The sequence below is a fragment of the Mauremys mutica genome, chromosome 6, assembly GCF_020497125.1.
Source record: "Mauremys mutica isolate MM-2020 ecotype Southern chromosome 6, ASM2049712v1, whole genome shotgun sequence".
NCBI lineage: Eukaryota > Metazoa > Chordata > Testudines > Geoemydidae > Mauremys > Mauremys mutica.
In genome coordinates this window covers 32,137,490-32,158,341 of record NC_059077.1, presented here as the reverse complement: position 1 = coordinate 32,158,341, position 20,852 = coordinate 32,137,490, and the positions used below count along the sequence as shown (strand labels likewise).

General features: G+C 38.7%; 1 protein-coding gene across 6 annotated transcripts in view; it reads left to right on the top strand.

The window, feature by feature from the left end:
* Positions 1-20,852, top strand: part of ARL15 (ADP ribosylation factor like GTPase 15) — a 196,350-nt gene that overhangs the window by 43,312 nt on the left and 132,186 nt on the right. For 2 of the 6 annotated variants that reach the window (XM_045021551.1, XM_045021550.1), the window contains exons 5-6: positions 617-739; positions 5,653-5,698. The exons of 2 other annotated variants lie outside the window; for them this stretch is intronic. In XM_045021551.1, the coding sequence (XP_044877486.1) occupies positions 617-739; positions 5,653-5,697 (168 nt within the window). In that variant the 3' untranslated portion in view covers position 5,698. The remainder of the gene's footprint in view (positions 1-616; positions 740-5,652; positions 5,699-20,852) is intronic. 2 more of the 6 variants (XM_045021554.1, XM_045021553.1) reach the window with 1 other exon arrangement.

The following is a 20,852-nucleotide window of genomic DNA, read 5'->3' as shown; positions in this document are numbered from 1 at the left end:
ACCTTTGTAGGCACGGCTCGCCTTGGCCTACTGCTCGGGGCATGACAGCTTGAATTCAGTGGTCATGCAGGTCCTCATGTCCCTCAAGTGGTGTGTGAAGGAGTCCCCTTCCAGAACCCTCAACCTTCCTTGTCCCTGATTACGGACGCGTCAGCTCTGGGATGGGGTGCACATCTGGGGGACCTCCAGACACAGGTCCTGTGGTTGCAGGACAAGCTCTTCCCTACATATCAACATCAAGGAGCTGAGGGCAGTGCGTCTAGCTTGCCAGGCCTTCCAGGCCCGAATACAAGGCCAGTGCATAGTAGTTCTAATGGACAACACCACCACCATGTTTTACATCAGCAAGCAGGGTGGAGCCCGTTCCTCTCCCCTATGGCAGGAGGCCCTTTGACTGTAGGAGTCCTGCATAGCCCACTCCATTCACCTGGAAGCATCCTTTTTACCAGGAGTTCATAACACACTGGAGGACCACCTCAGCAGGTCCTTCCTCAGACACAAGTGCTCCATCCAGTTGGATGTCACACACTTCATTTTCCAAAGGTGTGGATTTCCTCAGGTTGACCTGTTTGCCACACGATGCAACAAGAAGTGCCCAATGTTCTTCTCCTTCCAGGGTCACAGCCCAGGCTCACTCTCAGATGCATTCCTGCTACCCTGGAGAGGTTGCCTGCTCTGTCTTTCCCCCATTTCCTCTCATGCACAAGGTCCTGCTCATGGTCTGGAGAGAGGGGCAAAGGTAATTCTGATAGCTCCATAATTATTTGTATTTTTCTTTTAAATTAAGCCTTGACTACCTGTTAATTTTGAGTCTTGGGTGAAACTTGTAAACATAAGAATTTTGTTTGAAATACACAACTAATAAAAACTTTGCAGAATAGTATATTGAGAATGGACTGTACATTTCTGCTGAAATAGTTGACTTTATAGAAGAATAATAGAAAACTAATCGAATAAGGAATATTATGGTTAATTTAAGGAGACAGTAAGGCATAAAAGCTTATCAGTTACTTGTTCCTGAGAACATTTATGTTCTCTGCTTACTGAATAAAAAATACAGACATTACACAATGAATTATGCAGTTATTGAAACAGAGGATTAACTGCTTCCTTAAAGAATTCACTTTACTTTTATTACTGATTTTGGAAAAAATAAAACAAAAGAAATGGGATGCTGAATTATCATTAGATCATTACTGATTTCAAAAGGATAATTTTAAAATATATTTTGAACTTGTATATTTTTTAAAATAAAGGAGATATAATTGTTCAATAATATGAATGTTTGTGCAAAACTTTTGTCTTGCTCTTAATGCAGTTATGCACTAAATTTAAGTATAATTTACAGGGCAAAGGCAACATATTGAGGTTTCTAAGGCCATGTGGAGTCTTGAAGACTGCGTAGTTTCCCTTTCTGTAATATACCTAAAAGGACCACTTGCAGTGTAATTAAACAAAATGTTTAAGACCTGAATGGTGTACAGTGGAAATTATGAACAAATATTTATCTGCAGCAAAAATTCTTTACAAAACTATACAAGAGCCAAACAATTTCAGCAACAGATGTTTGTTGTATTCACTTTGGGGAGATGCAATTGCTAGAGATTTCCAACATGTTAAGTTTTCTTTTATTAAACATTTTTCTCTACATATTGCAGTCAAAAGCAGCACTGCACAAAGTAAATGTCCATAGTGTTAAAAAGCAAAGCCAGGAGTAATTTAATTCAAAAACTATGTAATGAGAATTTGTAAAAGCATACAGTAGATCTAGTTATTTGTACTGAAATGTAAGTGTACCTAATTTGTTTTACCCCCCCCCCCCCCCCCCGAGAACGTACTTAAGTTCTGAAGTTATTTAAGAGATCTGGGGAAATTTTATGAAATAGTAGCCAATAAAAGTAATCCTGTTTTCCCTTACTCAGTTGCTAATTGTGGCTCTGTTTCACTTCCTGGCTTTTTCAAATCTAAATTTTTGTAAAAATTGGACATTTCATCATATAAACGATAAATTAAGTTGATATTTTAAAAACTATACCTCCTTTTTTTGGATTTTCAGCTGTCTGCTTGTATGCTATATACTCTATCTCCCAATGTCAAAGATATTTGTAATTTGTTTTGATACTACTGTGGTAGGAACATACATCTCAGTATTTTTCAAATAGCTACTAATCGGTTTTTAAAACCAGTCTAAACTGAGTAATGTGGATATAAAGGCACAGTATATTGTGTAGAACATAATTTTAATGAAATCTTATTTGATAGTTCAGTAAGCACATCATAAGATAACCCATCTGTTAAATTAAGATATCAAACATTATTACAAATTAAAATAATTAGTTATATAGGGATCAGCTGTTACTAATTTTCAATGAAATGTGTTGAAAATATGCCTTAATTGGGAAATGTAACCATTTACAGATTAAAATAATTGAAGACAGTTACCTAACACAGTAGATGGAAGCATAGTTCAGTCACACAAATATTAATACATTGATTGATACAATACTTCCAATAGTCTATATGTTTCCAGAGCAGTTTACTTAGTTAACATACGTTTTTCCCCATAAGCCTTATTGGTGAGGGAGGATGTTTATGGTGTTCATTATTTTTGATTAAGGACAAGTGTTCTTTGTTATTCCCTGGTCAGATTTTTGTAATGCAGCTCAGAGGCAATAGGATGTTGTGTGGTGTTAAGAGTTAGTATTTGTCATGCTGTTATCCTTTTTCTGGACTTCTGTGATATTGAAGTTGTTGGTGAAATTGTGCAGTTCATATTACTTCAGTTTTCCCCACCAGAGTTCTATGGAGAAGCAGTTAAATGTCTTGCAGAAGGTTGCTGTTATGGGGCATGGCTGCCCTCTGACACCCCCTACTGGTTGCATGTGACACTACAGGCATGCCGTACCTCAGTTTCTTTCCTCGCGGTGGGTCTCCTCAGCTTTCCACACACCTTTCTGTGCTGGAGATATGGCTCAGTCCTCTGGCCAAGTCACAAACAAAACATAATACCTTCCGGGGTAGCTAAAGTCCAGCTGAAAAAGTCCCAACTAACAAAAAGGTCCTTCTGCTCTTCAGCCCACCTGCTGAGTGCTGTTACCAGCCCCTTTCTGGGCTACTTGTACAAGTCTTTCTGGCTCTAGGATAGAGCATAAGGCCCCCAAGCTGATTTCCCTGGAGTATTTTTTTCAGCCCCTTCTGGGCTCTCTTCCTTGTATCCATCCCTGCCCTTGTATAGAGCACTGTCCCCCAGGTTAGTGCCCTTAGAATTCCCAGCCTCCTGTAGACTCTGGCTTAGGTCCTGCCACAGGAGCTAGCCTGCTCCATGTGGTTCCACTCTTAGACTGATGTATCCTTTTAAAAAGTCTGGGTGCCCCCATTAAGCTATCACCGACTCTCCTTAATACCATTTCCCCCTCTTAGACTGGGAAGCAGCTAACAATTATGGTACCAGTGAGGCTGGCCCCGTCTCTCCTTAAAGGGGCCAGTCACCTTGTACCAGTTACCAAAGCTATGTCATGGTAGAAAATATGAAGTAATGGAGCAAATAAACATTTAGGTCAGTTCTTTATTTAAATGCATTGCATTTCAAATAACTGAACTGTTGACCAATAATGCCAATTGTAAATCACTGAAGGTTTCAAGAGGTTTAAATTCCCTTTATGCAGAATGATAGAACCTTTGATTTGATTTATTTTTTTACATAGAGTGGAGTTTCTATTATGTGAACAGTCTGAAAGAGCCTTTCTGAGTAAACTTTCAAATGATGCAGAAGTGGCATTTTATTCTTCTTTGAGTGCTTGCTCATGTCCATCCCAGTGTAGGTGTGCATGTGTTCACCATCACTGAAAGTTTTTCCCTCGGTGGTACCGTTCAGGTTGGTTCCTGCACCTCTTGGAATGGTGCCCTCATAGTGCAGTATATAGGAATCTGCTGACCCGCTGCCTGCTCAGTTCCTTCTTACCGCTCATGATGGTCACTGAAACATTGCTGGTCTCTTGCACTTGCAAGTGTTCTTCTCAGTGGACTTCTGTAAGTAAAATTGTACATAGTTATTACATTAAATAATAGAGCAACAGTTAAGTAGTTAGTATAATAGTAGGTTCCCTGCGGGCTAGCCGGCCCTGGACTCCAGGGCATGCCTCGATCCCAGGTCTTCAAACAATGTGCGGCATGTCACAAACCAATGCCGGTGAGTGACACTGCATGATAATTGCCTCAGGTGCCTTGGAGAAACACATGTTCAGGAACAGTGCCATATCTGTAAGAACTTTAGCCCTAGGGCCAAGAAGGAGAGGGACAATAGGCTAAACTTCCTCCTGATGGAGGCGGCACTTCATCCGCCCCCCTTGGAGCTGCAAGGGGAAGCGGCACTGACCACCTCAGTGTTGGTCAGGAATGCCCTGGTGATGCTGAGAGAGGCACAGCAGTGCTCCACCTCCCTGACATTGGGAAAAGACTCTGCAACAAATGCAAAGGATTCCCACTTTTGTCATTCTTCCCCGGTGCACGAGAAGACAACCCTGGCACCGACTCCTCGGCACTGCTCACCATTGTCAGTGCCAAATAAGAAACAATGATGCAGTGGAACTGCTCTTCCCTCATCGGGGCACCGCCTGCTGGAGCTGATCGGCACCGTGCTGCTGTGGTCACCCAGGAGTGATTCTCCAGAATGAGACTCAGAGGCTCAATCCTATACTTCACAGAGGTGTAGACTCCGATCCAGCTACAGGCACTGAGCACTGGACAAGGTACAGGAGATGGCGCCAAAACCAGATGCCATGCAATGGCCAATATGGAACTCTTGGATGCTCCAACAGTTTCCAGGATCCCAGTTGAGATGTTTATATTCAGCACCTTCAGAAGGACAAGCTTCCTCGCCGTCCACGTCAGAATGGGGGTCAGTTCCTTGGCCAAGATCAGTGCCGAGGGATGGGATACCTCCTCATAGGAACTCCGAACCATCCTCTAGGGTAACTGCTTGGTAGTCACCTATGTTGGAAGTGACATGAGCAAGCATTTGAAGAAAAAATGGTTACTAACCCCTGTAACTGTAGTTTTTCGAGATGTTGCTCATGCCCATTCCAAAACCCATCCTCCTACCCCTTGTTGGAGTTGCAAGCAAGAAGGAACTGAGGGGGCAGCAGGTTGGCAGGTTTCTATATACTGCGCCATGAGGGCACCACTCCAAGGGGTGCAGAGCTGACCTGACGGATACCACTCAAGGAAAAACTTCTGGTGACAGTGCACATGCATGCACACTTACATTGGAATGGACATGAGCAAAAATCTCAAACAGTGACAGAGAGAGGTTAGTAACCTTTTTTTTTTTAGATATCAGTTGCAAAAGTGCATGAAAAATTGTGAGAGGGTGGTATGTAGTGAGCTGATGAGGTTTAATTTTATTCTTTTTTGGATATACAACACCTATAGCTATTTGAAACTCGGAAGAAAGGCTCCTATTTTAAACTAATACTTCAGGAATTATAATAGCACGATTAGAAATGTCTGAGTTTCAAACAATGTTTTCGAGAGCATATATGAAAAAATGCTTCCATGTTTATATAAAGGACTATTATCTTAAATGAGAAAATATTTTTAGATTGTTTGGTATCTCTAGTGTGTGTAGTATTAAATACAACTTTATGCTGGCAGATAAGCGGCAGTTGGCTCTCGTTCTGTGAAAAGGCACTCCACTAAGGTAAGAACCAGCCATTAGGCTGCCGATTTTCTCCCCCCGCCCCCAAACTATACCCACAGATAATTTCCCTGTAAGCAATGCCATCTGGACGTCTCAGGTGTCTTTTCAAGCGAACTCCCTATCCCAGTAGAGTGTGCTGGTTTCACTCAAAATCTTTGGCAGATCTTTGTGTCACAAGAAAGTTAATAGCTAGAAGTTGGCACTTTGCCTGGTGATTTTACTATTTGAGCTAGTCACATGGGACAGGCTGAACTCCAGGACTTGTTTGTTATGCAGTGCAGAGCCATGTCTTCAGCTTCTTTCACTACCAATTCATCTTTCTGTAGAGGTGTGCCTCTCTCTAGTAGTGGGAAGAAAATCAGTTTTTCAGTAGAAGAACTATCAAGTGAGAATGACCATAAACAAAAGGGTGGAGAGTTACTTTGAACAGCAGTTTGACCTTAGGAAATTAAACTCTAGAGAAAATACAGCATTAGCTGCATGAAGATGTGACCGCCATTCTGCTCTGCTAGAATGTTGTAAGGAAATGATGGGCTAAACTGTAATTTGAGCAAATGATTCTCCAGCAGTAGCTGACATAAAGAACAAAGCAGGATGAAATCTGAAGTGTTCTATGCAGAAGGTGAAGTGGTTTTACACTGCACAGAGCTGCATTGTCGGTTTGCCTATCAAAGGTCTTGAAGCTGAATTCAGGCAAGACTGAGGAAAGCACTTTACAGAGCTCAGTTCTCTATAAGCTTTTCCTGGCGTGGGAAAGAGATCCACCTAGAAGTGTGAAGTTGATTCACTGCATCAGGTGCCCAGAGACTACTCACTGCTATGGCCAAATAGATACAGCAAATGACCGGAATACTGAGCCTGTTCCGTTGGATGCACACCTGGTCATGGCTCCAGTCTTGATTATTACAAATATCTAGTCCAGTTCAGGCTGCCAATCCTGGTATTCAGAGCCCACTCTGGAAATGGCTACAGCTGTTGTGCCCAAGAAATGACCTTTACCTCTGCAATCATGACCTCTGCTGGAACAGTGAAGTAGTGAGTCAAAAGGGTGATGCTTGTGAATAGAAGATGCAACTATCACAGAAAAGGGGACCTGTGGTATCAAACTCATTTCTAGAAAAATTGTACATATTAACTTCACCACATTCAAAACTAGTGCTAAACTCACTACTTTGACCTCACTCTCCCCTCCCCCCTTAATTCAAATGAAGCACTTATTTATAGCTGTTAGAAAGGAGGAGTTTTAAAATAATTTTTAAATATGTATGAGATGACCAGATACTGAAGTGATGGGCGTCAGTATAAAGGACCTGGTGGATAGAAGTACTAGATACTCATTTGAATGAATAAGTAAACACTGTACTAGCAGATATAATTCCCAAAGCAAACAACAAAACCTCAACAACCATCAACCCACCAGGTCCCTAAATTACTGGTCAAAAAGTTGAGCCTTACAAAGTATCTAGAAGGTTGATGGATACAGCCTTGGTCAGATATAGGGAAATCGAATTCCAAAATAGAAGATTCTTAATAGAGAATCTCTTGTTTGCCGCTCCTTCCCACTTTCAGTGAAGGGAGCTCCAGCTTGAGCACCTCTGCTGATCTTAACTGTGGCTATGCAACACAAGAAGACAGTCCATTTAGATCTTAATAGGTTAAAATCACCCCTTGTATGTCTACTGAGATAAATATTGTTGGGCAATCAGATCCCTAAATATTGACGCAATCGGCTTGTGGTGTGAGTTAATAAAGCCATTTATCCAGGTAAGCTTATTTTAAAAATAGACACAACTAGTTACTTTTTTGAGACTTCAGAATATGGTAGGAGGCTTCTATAGAAGTTAAGGTTCAAGGTTTTATTTTTATCCTGGCTGTGTTGGGATTTTAAGGTCTTCGGGACAGCAATCATACCAAAAGAACCATGTACATTTGTAGCACTTGTACAACTGCTTAATGAAACAGTGTACAGTATCGTGAGGCTTCAGCAAAAGAGAAACTTTTAGCTCCACTCAGAGGGGAAAATGGTTTTCCCAATGACTGGTGTGAGCCCAGTATCAACTGAATGTTTTAAGTAGGTGGCCTGCTTGCCACAATCATTGCATAGTTAGAAGAAGAATAAATAGGCTTTCTTCTCTAATCAACTTCCTAAGTGATTGGCACCTGGGTCTGAACACCCTAACTAGCCTGGCCCAGGTGTGAGCATCTCCAGTGCAAAGCCCTACTCACATTACTATGTTCTTGCTGTTTCTGTACTGGTGTGTGTGTATGTAGTATATCTTATGGTTCTTTGTGAAGCAGTACTCTAGGATTTTCCCCAGTCATTTGCGGGAGAACTTGTCTGTCCTTCGTGGGCAATGGTTAGAAGGGCATTGGAGCACTATCAATACGAGTGATTTTAATCTGGTTCTGAATGCAAAGTAGGCAGGTTCCAGCCCAAGTTAAAATGGAGCCCAATTCTCACTCACCTCCAGCTGGATAAGCTAGTCTGAACTTTAAAGCACCTTGAAACCCAGGTCAGAAACTTTTATTTATGTGGATGATAGGGGGAGCTAAGGCTAAAAGCCAGGTAGGAGCTAAGATTAATTGTGCAGTGAAGACATACCTTAATGCCACAGAATGTAAGTAACTTTTTGAAGATCTCAAACAAAAAGCAAAATTTCAAATCTTGGAAAAACTTTCCCAACCATTCCATTAATGTGAAGAATTTGGATGTTTAACCCTTATCTTCATCAAGAGCATATTGAAAGAAGCAGTAGTACAGAGGAAAGATAAGGTTAATACAATATTAGAAGAAACCAGAATGTTGCTAAGGAAGAACAGAGAAATGAAATTAACTAGAAAGAGCTGAAATAAGATTAGACACTGAGCTATGCAAAACCTCCTTTATAAGAAAGTGACAAAAAAAATCCAGGCAGTTAACATGAGACTACTTCAAATTTGTTTCCATTCAGATTAGTCTTTAGAAATAAACAAAGCTCCTGAAATAAAATCCTAGATGTAGTTTCATTAGATCAAAAGATGTCATCAGAATTGCTGGCACTGATTAGGCAAGCAATGTAACTTACTAATAATTGTACAGAAGTATTGAACAATCTTAGGCAAACAAACTTCTGAAGAATAAATTCCAGATGCTGTTGTAGATGAAGAAATAAAGGTCTTCAACAGTCTGAATTGAAGGAAAGTTCCCGGAGACAACGAATTACAATGGCCTTCCTAAAGATCGGTGAAGAAACAGTTTCTAGAATGCTTCCAAAATTGTTTGTAATGCACAATAGACGAAGCTAGAGAGCTGAAACTATACAACAACTTAAATACAGAAACTGAAGAGCTGCCCATTAAATCTACTATGCAACACTGAACAGCTATATTAAAAAAAAATACAAAAATTCAGACTAGTGCTCACAGCAAAGATGAACTATGACCAGCGAAGGAAACAACCTTTAGAATAAAGCATAGCATTACAAACATGCATGCTTTTAAGGAAATCTTGAACACTGATAAATACAGCCTTGCAAAGATACTTAGCGTGATTATGAAAACATGGTGCATTGTTTGCAAATGCATCTTTTTTCTATATATATGCAGTAGCATATTTAGGAGTCTTTCCTTCTGTATGCAAATCAGAATCTTATTCACATGCTTCTGTACAGCTAGTTTATGGAAACAGAGTTTATAGCAACTAAACTGGGATAAATATAAATGGAAAAAGATTAAATCAACAGAATTACAGAAGACTGTGTCCCTAATACTTTAAATATGAAAGCTTTAGAGAATACGCTAAAAGAATTAGTGATGAAAAGGTAGGCGTGCTCTCTCTCTTCCCCCCCCCTCCCCCACCCCGACTGTCTTGCTTGCCAAGCAAAAGAAATTGTCATCTCAAGGGTAGGAATGGTGACTACAGATGACAGTGAATATGAAGGCTGAACATATGAAATTTGAACCTGACTGGAGAACCTTTTGAATGGTTTCACGTATCATGAAAAAAAAATCTTTGACTCTATCGTAAGATGAAGATGTTCTGTAAATGGATCTTCTATTAAATGTTCCTGATTAGTGTTCATGTTTTAGCTCCAGAACTCATCACAGCAGGAAGAGGGGGGCAGGGATAGCTCAGTGGTTTGAGCATTGGCCTGCTAAAACCAGGGTTGTGAGTTCAATCCTTGAGGGGGCTACTTAGGGATCTGGGGCAAAATCAGGACTTGGTCCTGCTAGTGAAGGCAGGCGGCTGGACTCAATAACCTTTCAGGGTCCCTTCCAGTTCTATGAGATAGGTAATGATTTTTAAGAGACAAGCAGAATGGAGAAATACTGAAAATTTTAATTCAAGATTGTTTGTCTAAAAGATGCTCTGAATCAACCACAAGCGATTGTGCTTGATGGAGGAATTATAGGGTGAAAATTACTGGCCTGTTTTATGTAAGGTCAGATAATATCACAATGGACCCTTCTGACTTTTAAATTTGTGAATCTATAAAGCTGAGGAGAATTTGAGTGCTCAAAAATTACTGTGCGAGACAACTATCTTGTGTAGATGACATTCTTAGCTTCATAATAAGCAAATATTGTAATGTGAAGTGGGCTATACTAGAGGCTATATAATTGCTTTCTAAAGAATCATAAAGCAATTTAAAAAAAATCTCTTGGGCCAATTAAAAATTGAAAAATATGCAGTAGTAAATGAGATGAGTTGTCTCCAAGATGAAAAGTATGAGGAGGTCTCTACCCTATAGAAGCAGATAAGCAGTGTGAAGACAGGTATAATATTGTTCATATTAGAATATGTAATGATTTCTATCAGTTTCCATTCAGATATATTGCCTAATGTGACATCTGTGTTGGGTGACACTTTTTTTTTCTTTGGTTGCAATTATTTCATAATTATTTTCACTCTAAATTGCATGAGCAAAAAGTTCTCTAGGAATAGTCTCTACTTTCAGAAGTTTTCTCTATATTTTTAGTAGAATGAACTCTGAATGCAAGAATGTAAACCTCAACATTCATAAATGATGGAACTTAATACCTAACTATCTTCCAGTTCAAAAAGTGGAAGATAGCACAATTTATTTAGCATTTTGACAGGATTATTGGTAAAAGAAAAGTGAAATTATATAGTCAGAAACTTTCATTTTTAACTGACCAGAAGAGGCTAAATGATCGTTTTGTGAATCTAAACTTTTTCCTCAGTATGCTTTCATATTCAATTTTGACTGGGTACTCATTTGTCTGAATTCATCTGAGAGTAGTCATGACCAAGTCACTACTACCTTATGGTATTCAATTCCATATGTGAAATGAGTTTGTATTCTCAGCTCAATTCCTAGTATTCAGACATCCACACACACAAACATATCAAAGCAGCATCCTAATTGGCAGCCTCCAGAGAGAGCCCAAGGAATAATTGAACATGAAAGCTAAATTGTCCTTTCATATGCAATATTGGTCCTTCAAGGTAGAGTTGAGTTATATTTGTGCAGTTACTTGCAGAACCTTTCTTGGCTATGTTGGCTGTACCTTTTCTGTAGCTAAAGTACTTGAGTAACTAAAACTGTCAGTCTGACACCTTTACGAGTATTAACAGTTTAAAGAATGCGTAAGTACACAATTATGGTTTTTTTGGGTTTTTTGGTAATTGTTCAGTGGTTTTGTAGTTCTGTCCCAACTAAGTATTTTTTTAATTTTTAATTTTTAATTTGCACAATGTAAATAATTGGACTGTACTGAATTGTTGTGTTGAAAGTGAAGTTGAGGGCAGTGTTTGTCCATTATTTCTTCTGAAACTTAATCTATCTAGTGTATAATTGTTCTATTTCTGTATCAGAGTGCATCATTCTCCCATCTCATCCTACAATGAATAGTGTTTCATTAGCAGACACAGACATACACCCTGAAAGAAATGTGAATTATCAGCTGTCTAGCATCTGGGAACAATCTTCTTTATAAGACCAGAAGCAGAGTTATGAATATAATTAAATTATTTTAATGATGATTTGCTAATACTGTAGCATATCATTAGTCATGTTGGAATCTTTATAAGCATAAATGTTTCCTCAGAATAAATGTTTTGAAAGTTTGTTACTACAGTGTGATACTAAACAGTATACTTTCATCTCCTGATGAAATTTGAAAAATGGCTTACATTTGAGATAGGAAAGAATGATTAATGTAGGATAGGGTGACCAGATAGCAAGTGTGAAAAATTGGGATGGAGGTGGGACATAGGAGCCCATATTTAAAAAAAAAAAAAATCGAGACTGTCCCTATAACATCGGGACATCTGGTCACCCTAGTGTAGGATCTTCTGAATAAACTTGAAAACAAGTAAAAATACATGAGGATTTTTGGTATTTGATCACTTTTCAGACATAATACAAGATGTCTGTTATATTAAATATGTTGATTATGGGCTGAAAAGTGACGATCAGTCCTGAAATGACTGATTTAAATACTATCAAGGTCAATTAAATTTGGGTTGTCTAAAACTGTTACTTACAAACGTATACAATATATTTTTCTAACAAGTATGTTTCTTTAAATTATTACCTGCAATAATGTATATTTAGTTTTACCTAAGACAATCTTAAAATGCTTTTTGACAAACTACCACTAAAATATCATAATTTAGAAGTGCTTTTGGTTGAAGTAATTTGTTCACTTTTATATCGACATCTGTTTTGCAAACATTCCTTGTTTTCCTTAGTTATTCAAGTTCTGAGTGTGTCCTAAAGTGAAGTTGCCTGGCACAGAAAACATGTCATGAACGTTTGGGAACATGTATCAAATCCAGATATAAGTGGTTTATGTAACTTCAGTATTTATGAGTTTAGGCCCTTCTAAAGATAATATATGGTAAAAATACAAGTAGGGGTATTTATAAAAATTGATGATCTGATACCCTGGTGTAGAACTGCAGTGGTGAAGCAGGCCCTCAGTGTAGTAATAAAATTCCTCCTTTTCATTCTAATCGTCTCCACACCCAGAGTAGGATAATAGGGGTCAGAAAAGAAAAGATTACTACTCAATTCTGAGAGGGGTCTCAGTTTTTTCCCATATCTGATTTTATAATTTGTCTATCTTTTACATTGACAGGAGATGGATGGGACAGTACAGGATTGTTTTATGAGCCAGTACTTATCCAGTTACTTTTCTTTTTACAATGTTCATATTATGAATTGCCTTTCTTACTTTTAGATTTAATTATGCTGGAACCAACTTATTATGTGGTCCATGCCAGAGAAACTCCAGTTATAGTGAAGCTATTTGAAATGCTGCACTGCAATTCAGGAGACTTTCACTACTCTTTTTGTAGTGAAACTTCACTGCTTGTAATGAAGGTTTTGTTTCGCTGTAACTTCATTCCAATGCACTAATACCTTTGGAATACAAGTGTCACATACCAGACTAGTGGAATGTACTTGATTCCAAGGTAGGTATCTTTCCTCTTTCACTCCAACCCCTTTGCTCTGGCTGAGCAGAGAGGGGGAGAGAGGAGCAGGAGAAATGTACATTTTTCTTTGGCATAGGAGCATTGAGGGATTTGCTGCATCATTTCCTACTGGGGAATAGAGAGGGTTGCCAAAGGTTCTCCTCACAGCTCCTGCTGCTGTCAAGGGTAAGAGATGCTCTGCCACCACTCCTGTAGAGGGAGTACTCTGTCAGTTAGGTTTCTTTGGCAATTATTGTGCAGTGGGTCCTTTTTAAAAAAAAAAAACACTTCAAGGTTCAATTTAAACCAGTTGTTTTAGTTCATCCCTTTCAGATTGTATGTAATTTTGCCAAGTGATAACTTTGTTTTAGTTGATAAAACATGAATTATTTCTTCAGTTGCTCTGCCAAGTACATAGGAAAACAAATATAGCTAAAATATTGGGCAAGTTCAGACTATCCAGTGTTGCTCTTAAAAGAATTGAAAGGAGAGTTCCAACTACTTAGCATGTAAAGTTTTGTGCACAGACTTCATTTTGTTTGGTCTGTGCTACTTCTCAAAAAAAAATCGGAGTGGGTGGATGAAATTAATCTCTTATTTAAGTCTTAGTCTCTTAGATCAGTTTTACAATTAAGATATATTTTTTTCTGTACAAAAAAAAGACTTCATTTTTTCCCCCAATTCCTTGTCATTGAATTGTTATATTTAAAAACAAAAAAACTGGTTACTGGAATAGTTGCAAATTTCTTCAAATGCCATTGGTGATTGCTATGTCTCATGTGCAAGCACAGTTCAGATGACTGTGACTTTGTATGATTTCCCCCCCCCCCCTTCGGGGGCCAATATGTTACCATTATTTTGAAGCATAATAAAATGCAAGTATGGTTTTAGTTTTTAATTACCAAATATGTGGATTATTTCTCAGAGGCTGTCCCTCGGTGGTGGTAGAAACATCCAAAATATTTTCTGTAGCTATCTGCCTTGGCTGTATTTATTTTGTGAAGGGTGTAGTCTTGAGTTTCATGAAGTCTCAGTTTTAACGCTTAAAATATTATCTATTCAAAAACAAGTTGTTTCATGTTGAAATGAAAGTAGCATCTTGTTGTCAAGGGGAAGAAAATGCGTAGCATCTTTGGATTCTGATTTATTATACAGAAGGCTGGTTTTTTTTAAACAAAAAAGGTTTCTCCCTCTTTCTCTCCCCCCCCCCCCAACCATTCTCAGTCTCTTTTGATCATTGATCTGGGTGACCCCGTGCTCAGGGTTTTTTTCTTCATTTGACATGGACAGATTTTTTGAAGTATAGCTCTCCTTTGGGAACCTTGGGCAGTTCCACTTGACTAACCTGTGATCTAATGAGCAGTAATGCGGGGTTACAGTGACCATTTTGTTTGCTTTGAGGGAGGATGGCTAGACAGAGAGTGGGAGAGAGGCGGTGTCAGTGGAGAAAAGTGATGCAGGGCGATCGAACAGTGTGAAAAAGACTTGTTAGCCCACATTAGTGTGCCTGATTTACTTCACAACAGGTCAGGAAAGGCCAAAGGCAGGATTGTCATTAAATTGCAAAGTTGAAAACCCCAGTATTGAAAAGCATTCAGATTTCTGAAAGTTGTAAATTAGAAAGTTGGTGTGATTCATGTTGAATTTGCCAAGAAGATATACAGCAGTACCAGCTTCTTTAAAACTTGAAAGGTGTATTATAAAATCATGCTATAAATATAAAAAGAAAAACAGCTTTTTAAAGTACTTTCATGGTTGACTGTTTTACAATGAGCCTGGGTGCGATAGAAAGGCCAAACACTAACAAGGTCGTTGCACTTTCTTTATGAGCTCTGTGGACCCCTTAATTATGTGCCCGTGCTTCTTATTTTGTGATCTGTAGGGTGTGTGCAGAGGAGGGTGTGTGTGTATAATATATAAATTATATATTAAAAACTATTAGGACAAGCAAACCTGTTGAGGTAGACTGCCTATATTGTGATTGCTTAAATCTACTTTTTTTTATAACGGCCATTGAGAAAACATAGAATACCAATCTCAGTACTATTGGTTTCTGAATAAATACTAACAAATGTTAAAAGATTAACAGAACACACATTGTTTGAATGTTTTATTACTGACGTATCATTACTCATGAAAAGTGAATGTTGCATCATGCCACTTCAATGTGCCTGGCAGTCAGCTCTTACAGACCTCTTTCTATAATGCAGGCTAATAAATACCATCATATTTTTTATTAGTACTCACAACTCCTTTTGCTGACCACTTAGATGCAAAAGGGAAAATTGGAGTTAATTTATCTGGCCTTGCTTCATTCCTTTTGATTTTCAATTCTTCTCCCCCCCACATTGGCAGTTAATTGGTGGTGGTTTGAGCTGCTTTGGTTTGAGTAGAACTACTATCATGGGTAATACCCTTTTAATCAGTTGCATTGATAGCCTTCAACTCATAGCAAACGCTGTCATTGCTATTTCTGACCCAGCTGGTGTTAGTAAAAATTGCAGTGCAGCCTTTTAGCTATATTATTGTTGTGCATTGAAGCATTAGGTAATAAAACAAATGGGTGGTCTTAGGAGTAAGGTACTTTTTTGTATCTGCTAGTAGAAGTTTCACTAATTGATTCTTACTCCTGCTTGCTCTCAAAAACCAGTTTGGCATATGGTTGCATTAACTTCTAGACTTTACTGTAAGGAACAAGATACCCTGGGTTGCTGTTTTGATTGTTCTCATTTTGTTATGATTTTAGTAAATATACAAAATGAAATTCTTGGGATAGATGATGCTAATCAAGAGAATTATTAGTATCTGATTTTAGGAGCTCTACCTGCTCCTTTTATTCACTCAAATGGTTCCATTGACATCTAATTAGACTATTCACATGAGTAAGAGGAACAGAAAATGAATGTTGAACAGTGGAGTTTGCCAGGCTAATTACGGAAAATTTGCTTTCAATTACTCTTGGTATTCAGTTATTAAATTTAGTAAAATATGATGCCAGATTATTTTCACTTTTATCTTTATAATTTTTGTTACATTGCAAACTGATGGCATTACTATTTTAGCGTTATGGTCCTAGCCTTGAAGAACTTACAACTTAAATTACAGCTGCACCTCAGCTCCATTGTACTGTGTTTCCCATGCACATTTTTTAATTATCTTCACTGCTTTTTGCTGGTGGTTTCAAGGCATACAGTTAATCAGTGATTTGTTTATGAATTAATGGGAAAATCCTTATCGTGCTAAAAGTCAAAATACAAATCTAGGTGTATCTTTGCAATGTATTGTGCTCCTCTTTTCATTTTCACCTCTTTTTCAGAATTTGGTTATAGTTTGAATACGTGTATAAGATTAATACAATATTGAATAATTGAAATAGCTTTTGTGATTTAGAAACTAGACTCCAACAATCTTCTTCTGAAATTCTAGTTGATCTTTAGAGTTTCAGTATTTGCTGTAACTTTGACTATTGTGGTGAAATTACATATTAGAAAATTCTGCATTTGACTAGCTTTCTGTGTAGCGTAGGTCATAGTAATCAATGGAAACTTATTAGGGCATACAATGATGGCATAATGTTTAGCAGATTGGAATAGTGAAACAAAACACACTTCAGCTTTACCACTACACTCTTTCCATTGGCCTTCCCAGCATCCTAAAGAGCACTATGCAGTATACTTGCATTATGCTTATTAACTCTTCTATTTGATTGGATTATTCAGTCTGAATTAAGTCATCTGCTCCAGGCTTTGTGCTACTGAGCATTTGGTCAATCAGAAGAGAATTATGACACTTCATCGCACTAATTTTTTGCGTGTGTTTAAGGGCCATCTATGCAGAGTGATGTTTCAAAATTGGCTTAAATGCCCAAATGACTGAATCAATGAATAAATGAATGTACTGATATTACCAAACCATGTACACTGTGTGTGTCTGAAAGGGCAGATATTATTACTTACCACACTTAAAGAATTTGACTTATTTTCATATGATTGGGTTGGTTTTATTAGACATGAATGACTTGTCAGCCTGTCTTCTGGAAATTGTTTTTAAAGATATTTGCTTTATGTTGTAATTTGTAAAACATTTTTATATGAACAGTTAAGGACTGTTTTAATGTTATACATGTTCCTTCTTCAGACAGATACTGCTGTTTCTGAGTTGATGAGTGCTGTTAATAAAGGGTTATCGTGTTTGGGTTTCAGAAAAATTATGCTTTTTTCCCATGCTTTCTTTTAGAAAGTCTTTCTTTTAAAGCAAAGTTGTATTACTTTCATACAGAGATGTGTTGAAATTCAGGACATATTTGTTTGAGTGTAATGCTGATGTATATCTTGATTTGGAGATAACTGGATGCAAAACTCTTGCATCCGAAGAAGTGGGTATTCACCCACGAAAGCTCATGCTGCAAAATGTCTGTTAGTCTATAAGGTGCCACAGGATTCTTTGCTGCTTCTGGATGCAAAGTAAGGTGCAGTGATTAAAAGTGGCAGTAGTATAAGCTATGTCAGAAATGCCAGAGACAGCCAGTGATATTTGGAAAATAGGTGGTACTAATCATAAGATAAGTGGGTAATGCTGCCTTTCCTAAATCAAGGCAAATGCCTCTTTGCACATACTGGAGTCATGTTTTCTGAATATAGCCATATCGGTTATGGTAGACACAAACAGAAATGGAGTCATTTTCCATATGAAAATTTTCGAAACTGGGAGCACTGTATCTAATATGTTTGTATAAACAGTATAGTTATTGATAAACCAATAACGTCTGCTGCTGATCTGGATTACAATGAATGTAAAATGTATCTAAAATACTTCTGTAAATTTACTTGTTCAGTTCTTCTTTTTGAAATTGTTCTGTTGTCCAGTATGCTTGTCTTGCTTCCCTGTGTGGGTGAATTAGATAATGTTTGTTAGTTTGATAGTTATTGGGATGTTTAATGTACTGGATAAGGTACCACATGTGATAGGAATGTGTAGATCCCATGGATCTTGAAAGGTGTGTTGTGGGAGGTATTGATCATTGTAGTAGTGGAGGTATGTCTGCAGGTTTTGCATCTGTTATGATGGCAGGGTCTGGTGCTGCTTTGAGTTGGTGGGTCCTGGTTTGTGGGGAGCTTGCTTCTGATGATGAGTGTGGAGAGGGGGTTCCAGACAATCACTACCCTCATGAATGAACTCACAGAAAAATAAGACAAAAACACCCAAAGGTGAACACTTTTCAGAAAGGATCGCTCCATATGTGACTTCTCAGTCTTTGTCTTCAAAGGAAACAAGCACAACACGTTCAAAAGGTGAGTCATGGAACTGAAATTCATAGCCATTAGACACTAAAAATTATGGTCTTAATAAAGACATTGGATTTCTGTCTTATTACAACAATCTGTCACCCCTCTTTGTCTATGGGCAGGTCTACACTAGAAGTGCTACATCGGCACAGCTGCACTGATACAGCTGCGCCGCTGTAGTGCATCAGGTGAAGATGCTCTATGCCGATGGAGAGCTTTCTCCTGTCAGCATAATAACTTCCGTCTCTCACAGAGATGGAGTAATATCGGTGGGAGAGCATCTTCTGCTGACATAAAGCCGGTGACTGAGGCCTCATTGTGTGAGGAGATGCACAAACGCACACTGAGGGTTTGTCTTCTCTGCAATTAGACATCTGCGACAGAGGCTTGGGCTAGGGGTCCCTTAGCAGGGTTCTAGAGCCTGGGCTTCAGCCCGAGCCTAAATGTCATCTTGGCAATTAAACTGCCCCTTAGCATGAGCCCGAGTCAGCTGGAACAGGACAGCTGAGGGTTTTTAATTGCAATATAGACATACTGTAAAAGACAGTCCCCAAGACGGTGCTGCAGAACTCTAAACAACTCTAAACAGTCTAAACAAAGAGAGGGAGGGGAAACAGAGGCACAGAGCGGTGCCGTGACTTGCCTAAGGTCATGCAACAGACCGATAACAGAACTGAGACTACAATTCTAGTCCTTTGAGAAAAAATGTTTCAGAATAGTTATGTACTTCTCTGGAAAAGTGAAGACTCATCCTTGTTTTTATTACTCTGCTCCCCTCTCTGCTCAGTTGTCCTACCTTTAGTGTTCATAACAGTGCAATTTTACTATCAAAACGCTGCATAAAAAATAACAAACCAGTTGTGACTAAGACAAAAGCAAGGCAATTTCAAATTCAACCTTTGTCTTTTGCTTGCTTTGTTGAGGCAATATTGCATGTGTTCCAATTGACATTTTTCTTAGTCCTGAGGATGCATTAAGAAGTCTGTTTTTCAGTATATTTTTGTGGGGGGGGGGGAGGGATTGTACTGGAATCTTTAGGGTTTTTGTGTGTGTGTGTGTGTGTGTGTGTGTGTGTAAGCAGAATGTCATTTCATGTTGGCTTATGGAGAGAAGTACTTGGGGCATTAGGTAATGGGGCGGAGTTTCTGTAGATTCCAAATAAGGGCACTGGAAGATCCAGCTGTTTCACTACTGTATCATCTGTCTATCTTAGGTGTTTATATGGCCCCCATTACTGTAGCATTTGAGTGTCTCATAATGTGTTCTAGCCATCAGAGAAATGAATTTCTGGAACAGCCTTCCAAGGGGGAACAGTGATGGCAAAAAACCTAACTGGCTTCAAGATTGAGCTTGATAAGTTTATGAAGGGGATGATATGATCAGACTGCCTACAATGGCATGTAGTTGATCTGCAACTGCTAGCAGCAAATATTTCCAACAGCCCCGATGAGACACTAGATGAGGAGGGCTTTGAATTACTACAGAGAATTCTTTCCTAGGTGTTTGACTGGTGGGTGTCTGGCTCAGGGTCTAACTGATCACAATATTTGGGGTTGGGAAGGAATTTTTCCCCTCGGTCAGATTGGCAGAGACCCTGGGGGGTTTGTCTTTCTCTGCATCATGTCATGTGCCATTTTAAACTAGTGTATGGCTCAGCAACCTTTCAGAAGAGGTGTGCCGAGTCTTCATTTATTCACTCTAATTTAAGGTTTTGCATGCCAGTCGTACATTTTAACGTTTTTAGAAGGTCTCTTTCTATAAGTCTATAATATATAACTAAACTATTGTTGTATGTAAAGTAAATAAGGTTTTTTAAATGTTTAAGAAGCTTCATTTAAAATTAAATTAAAATGTAGAGCCCCCCAGGATCCGGGCAGTGCGAGTGCCACTGAAAATCAGCTCGCGTGCCGTCTTCGGCACGTGTGCCATAGGTTGCCTACCACTGAACTAGTGTATATAGTGGATTCTTTGTCACTTGAAGTCTTTTTTTAAATCATGATTTGAGGACTTCAGTAACTCAGCCAGAGGTTTTGGGTCTATTACAGGAGTGGGTGGGTAATATTCTGTGGCCTGCAATGTGCAGGAGGTCAGACTAGATGATCATGATGGTCCCTTCTGGCCTTAAAGTCTATGAATCTAATCTTAATGTATTTATCCTCACAACTCCCTGTAATGTAAGGAAGTCGTCTTATCCCCATTTTACAGATAGGGAATTGAGGCACTCAGAAACTAGGGGACAGATTGAAATCAATGGGGGTTAAATTCCTAAATACCTTTTAAAAATCTGGGTCTAAGAGATTTGCCTACAATCTTACGGGCAAACTGTTTTAGAGCAGGGAATTGAACACTGGGATCCCAAATTCCAGGGTAGTGCCCTAACCATGGGACAATCTTTTATTTTTACTGTGTTTCCAGGTATAGCCATTTCACTTAACATCACAGTGCT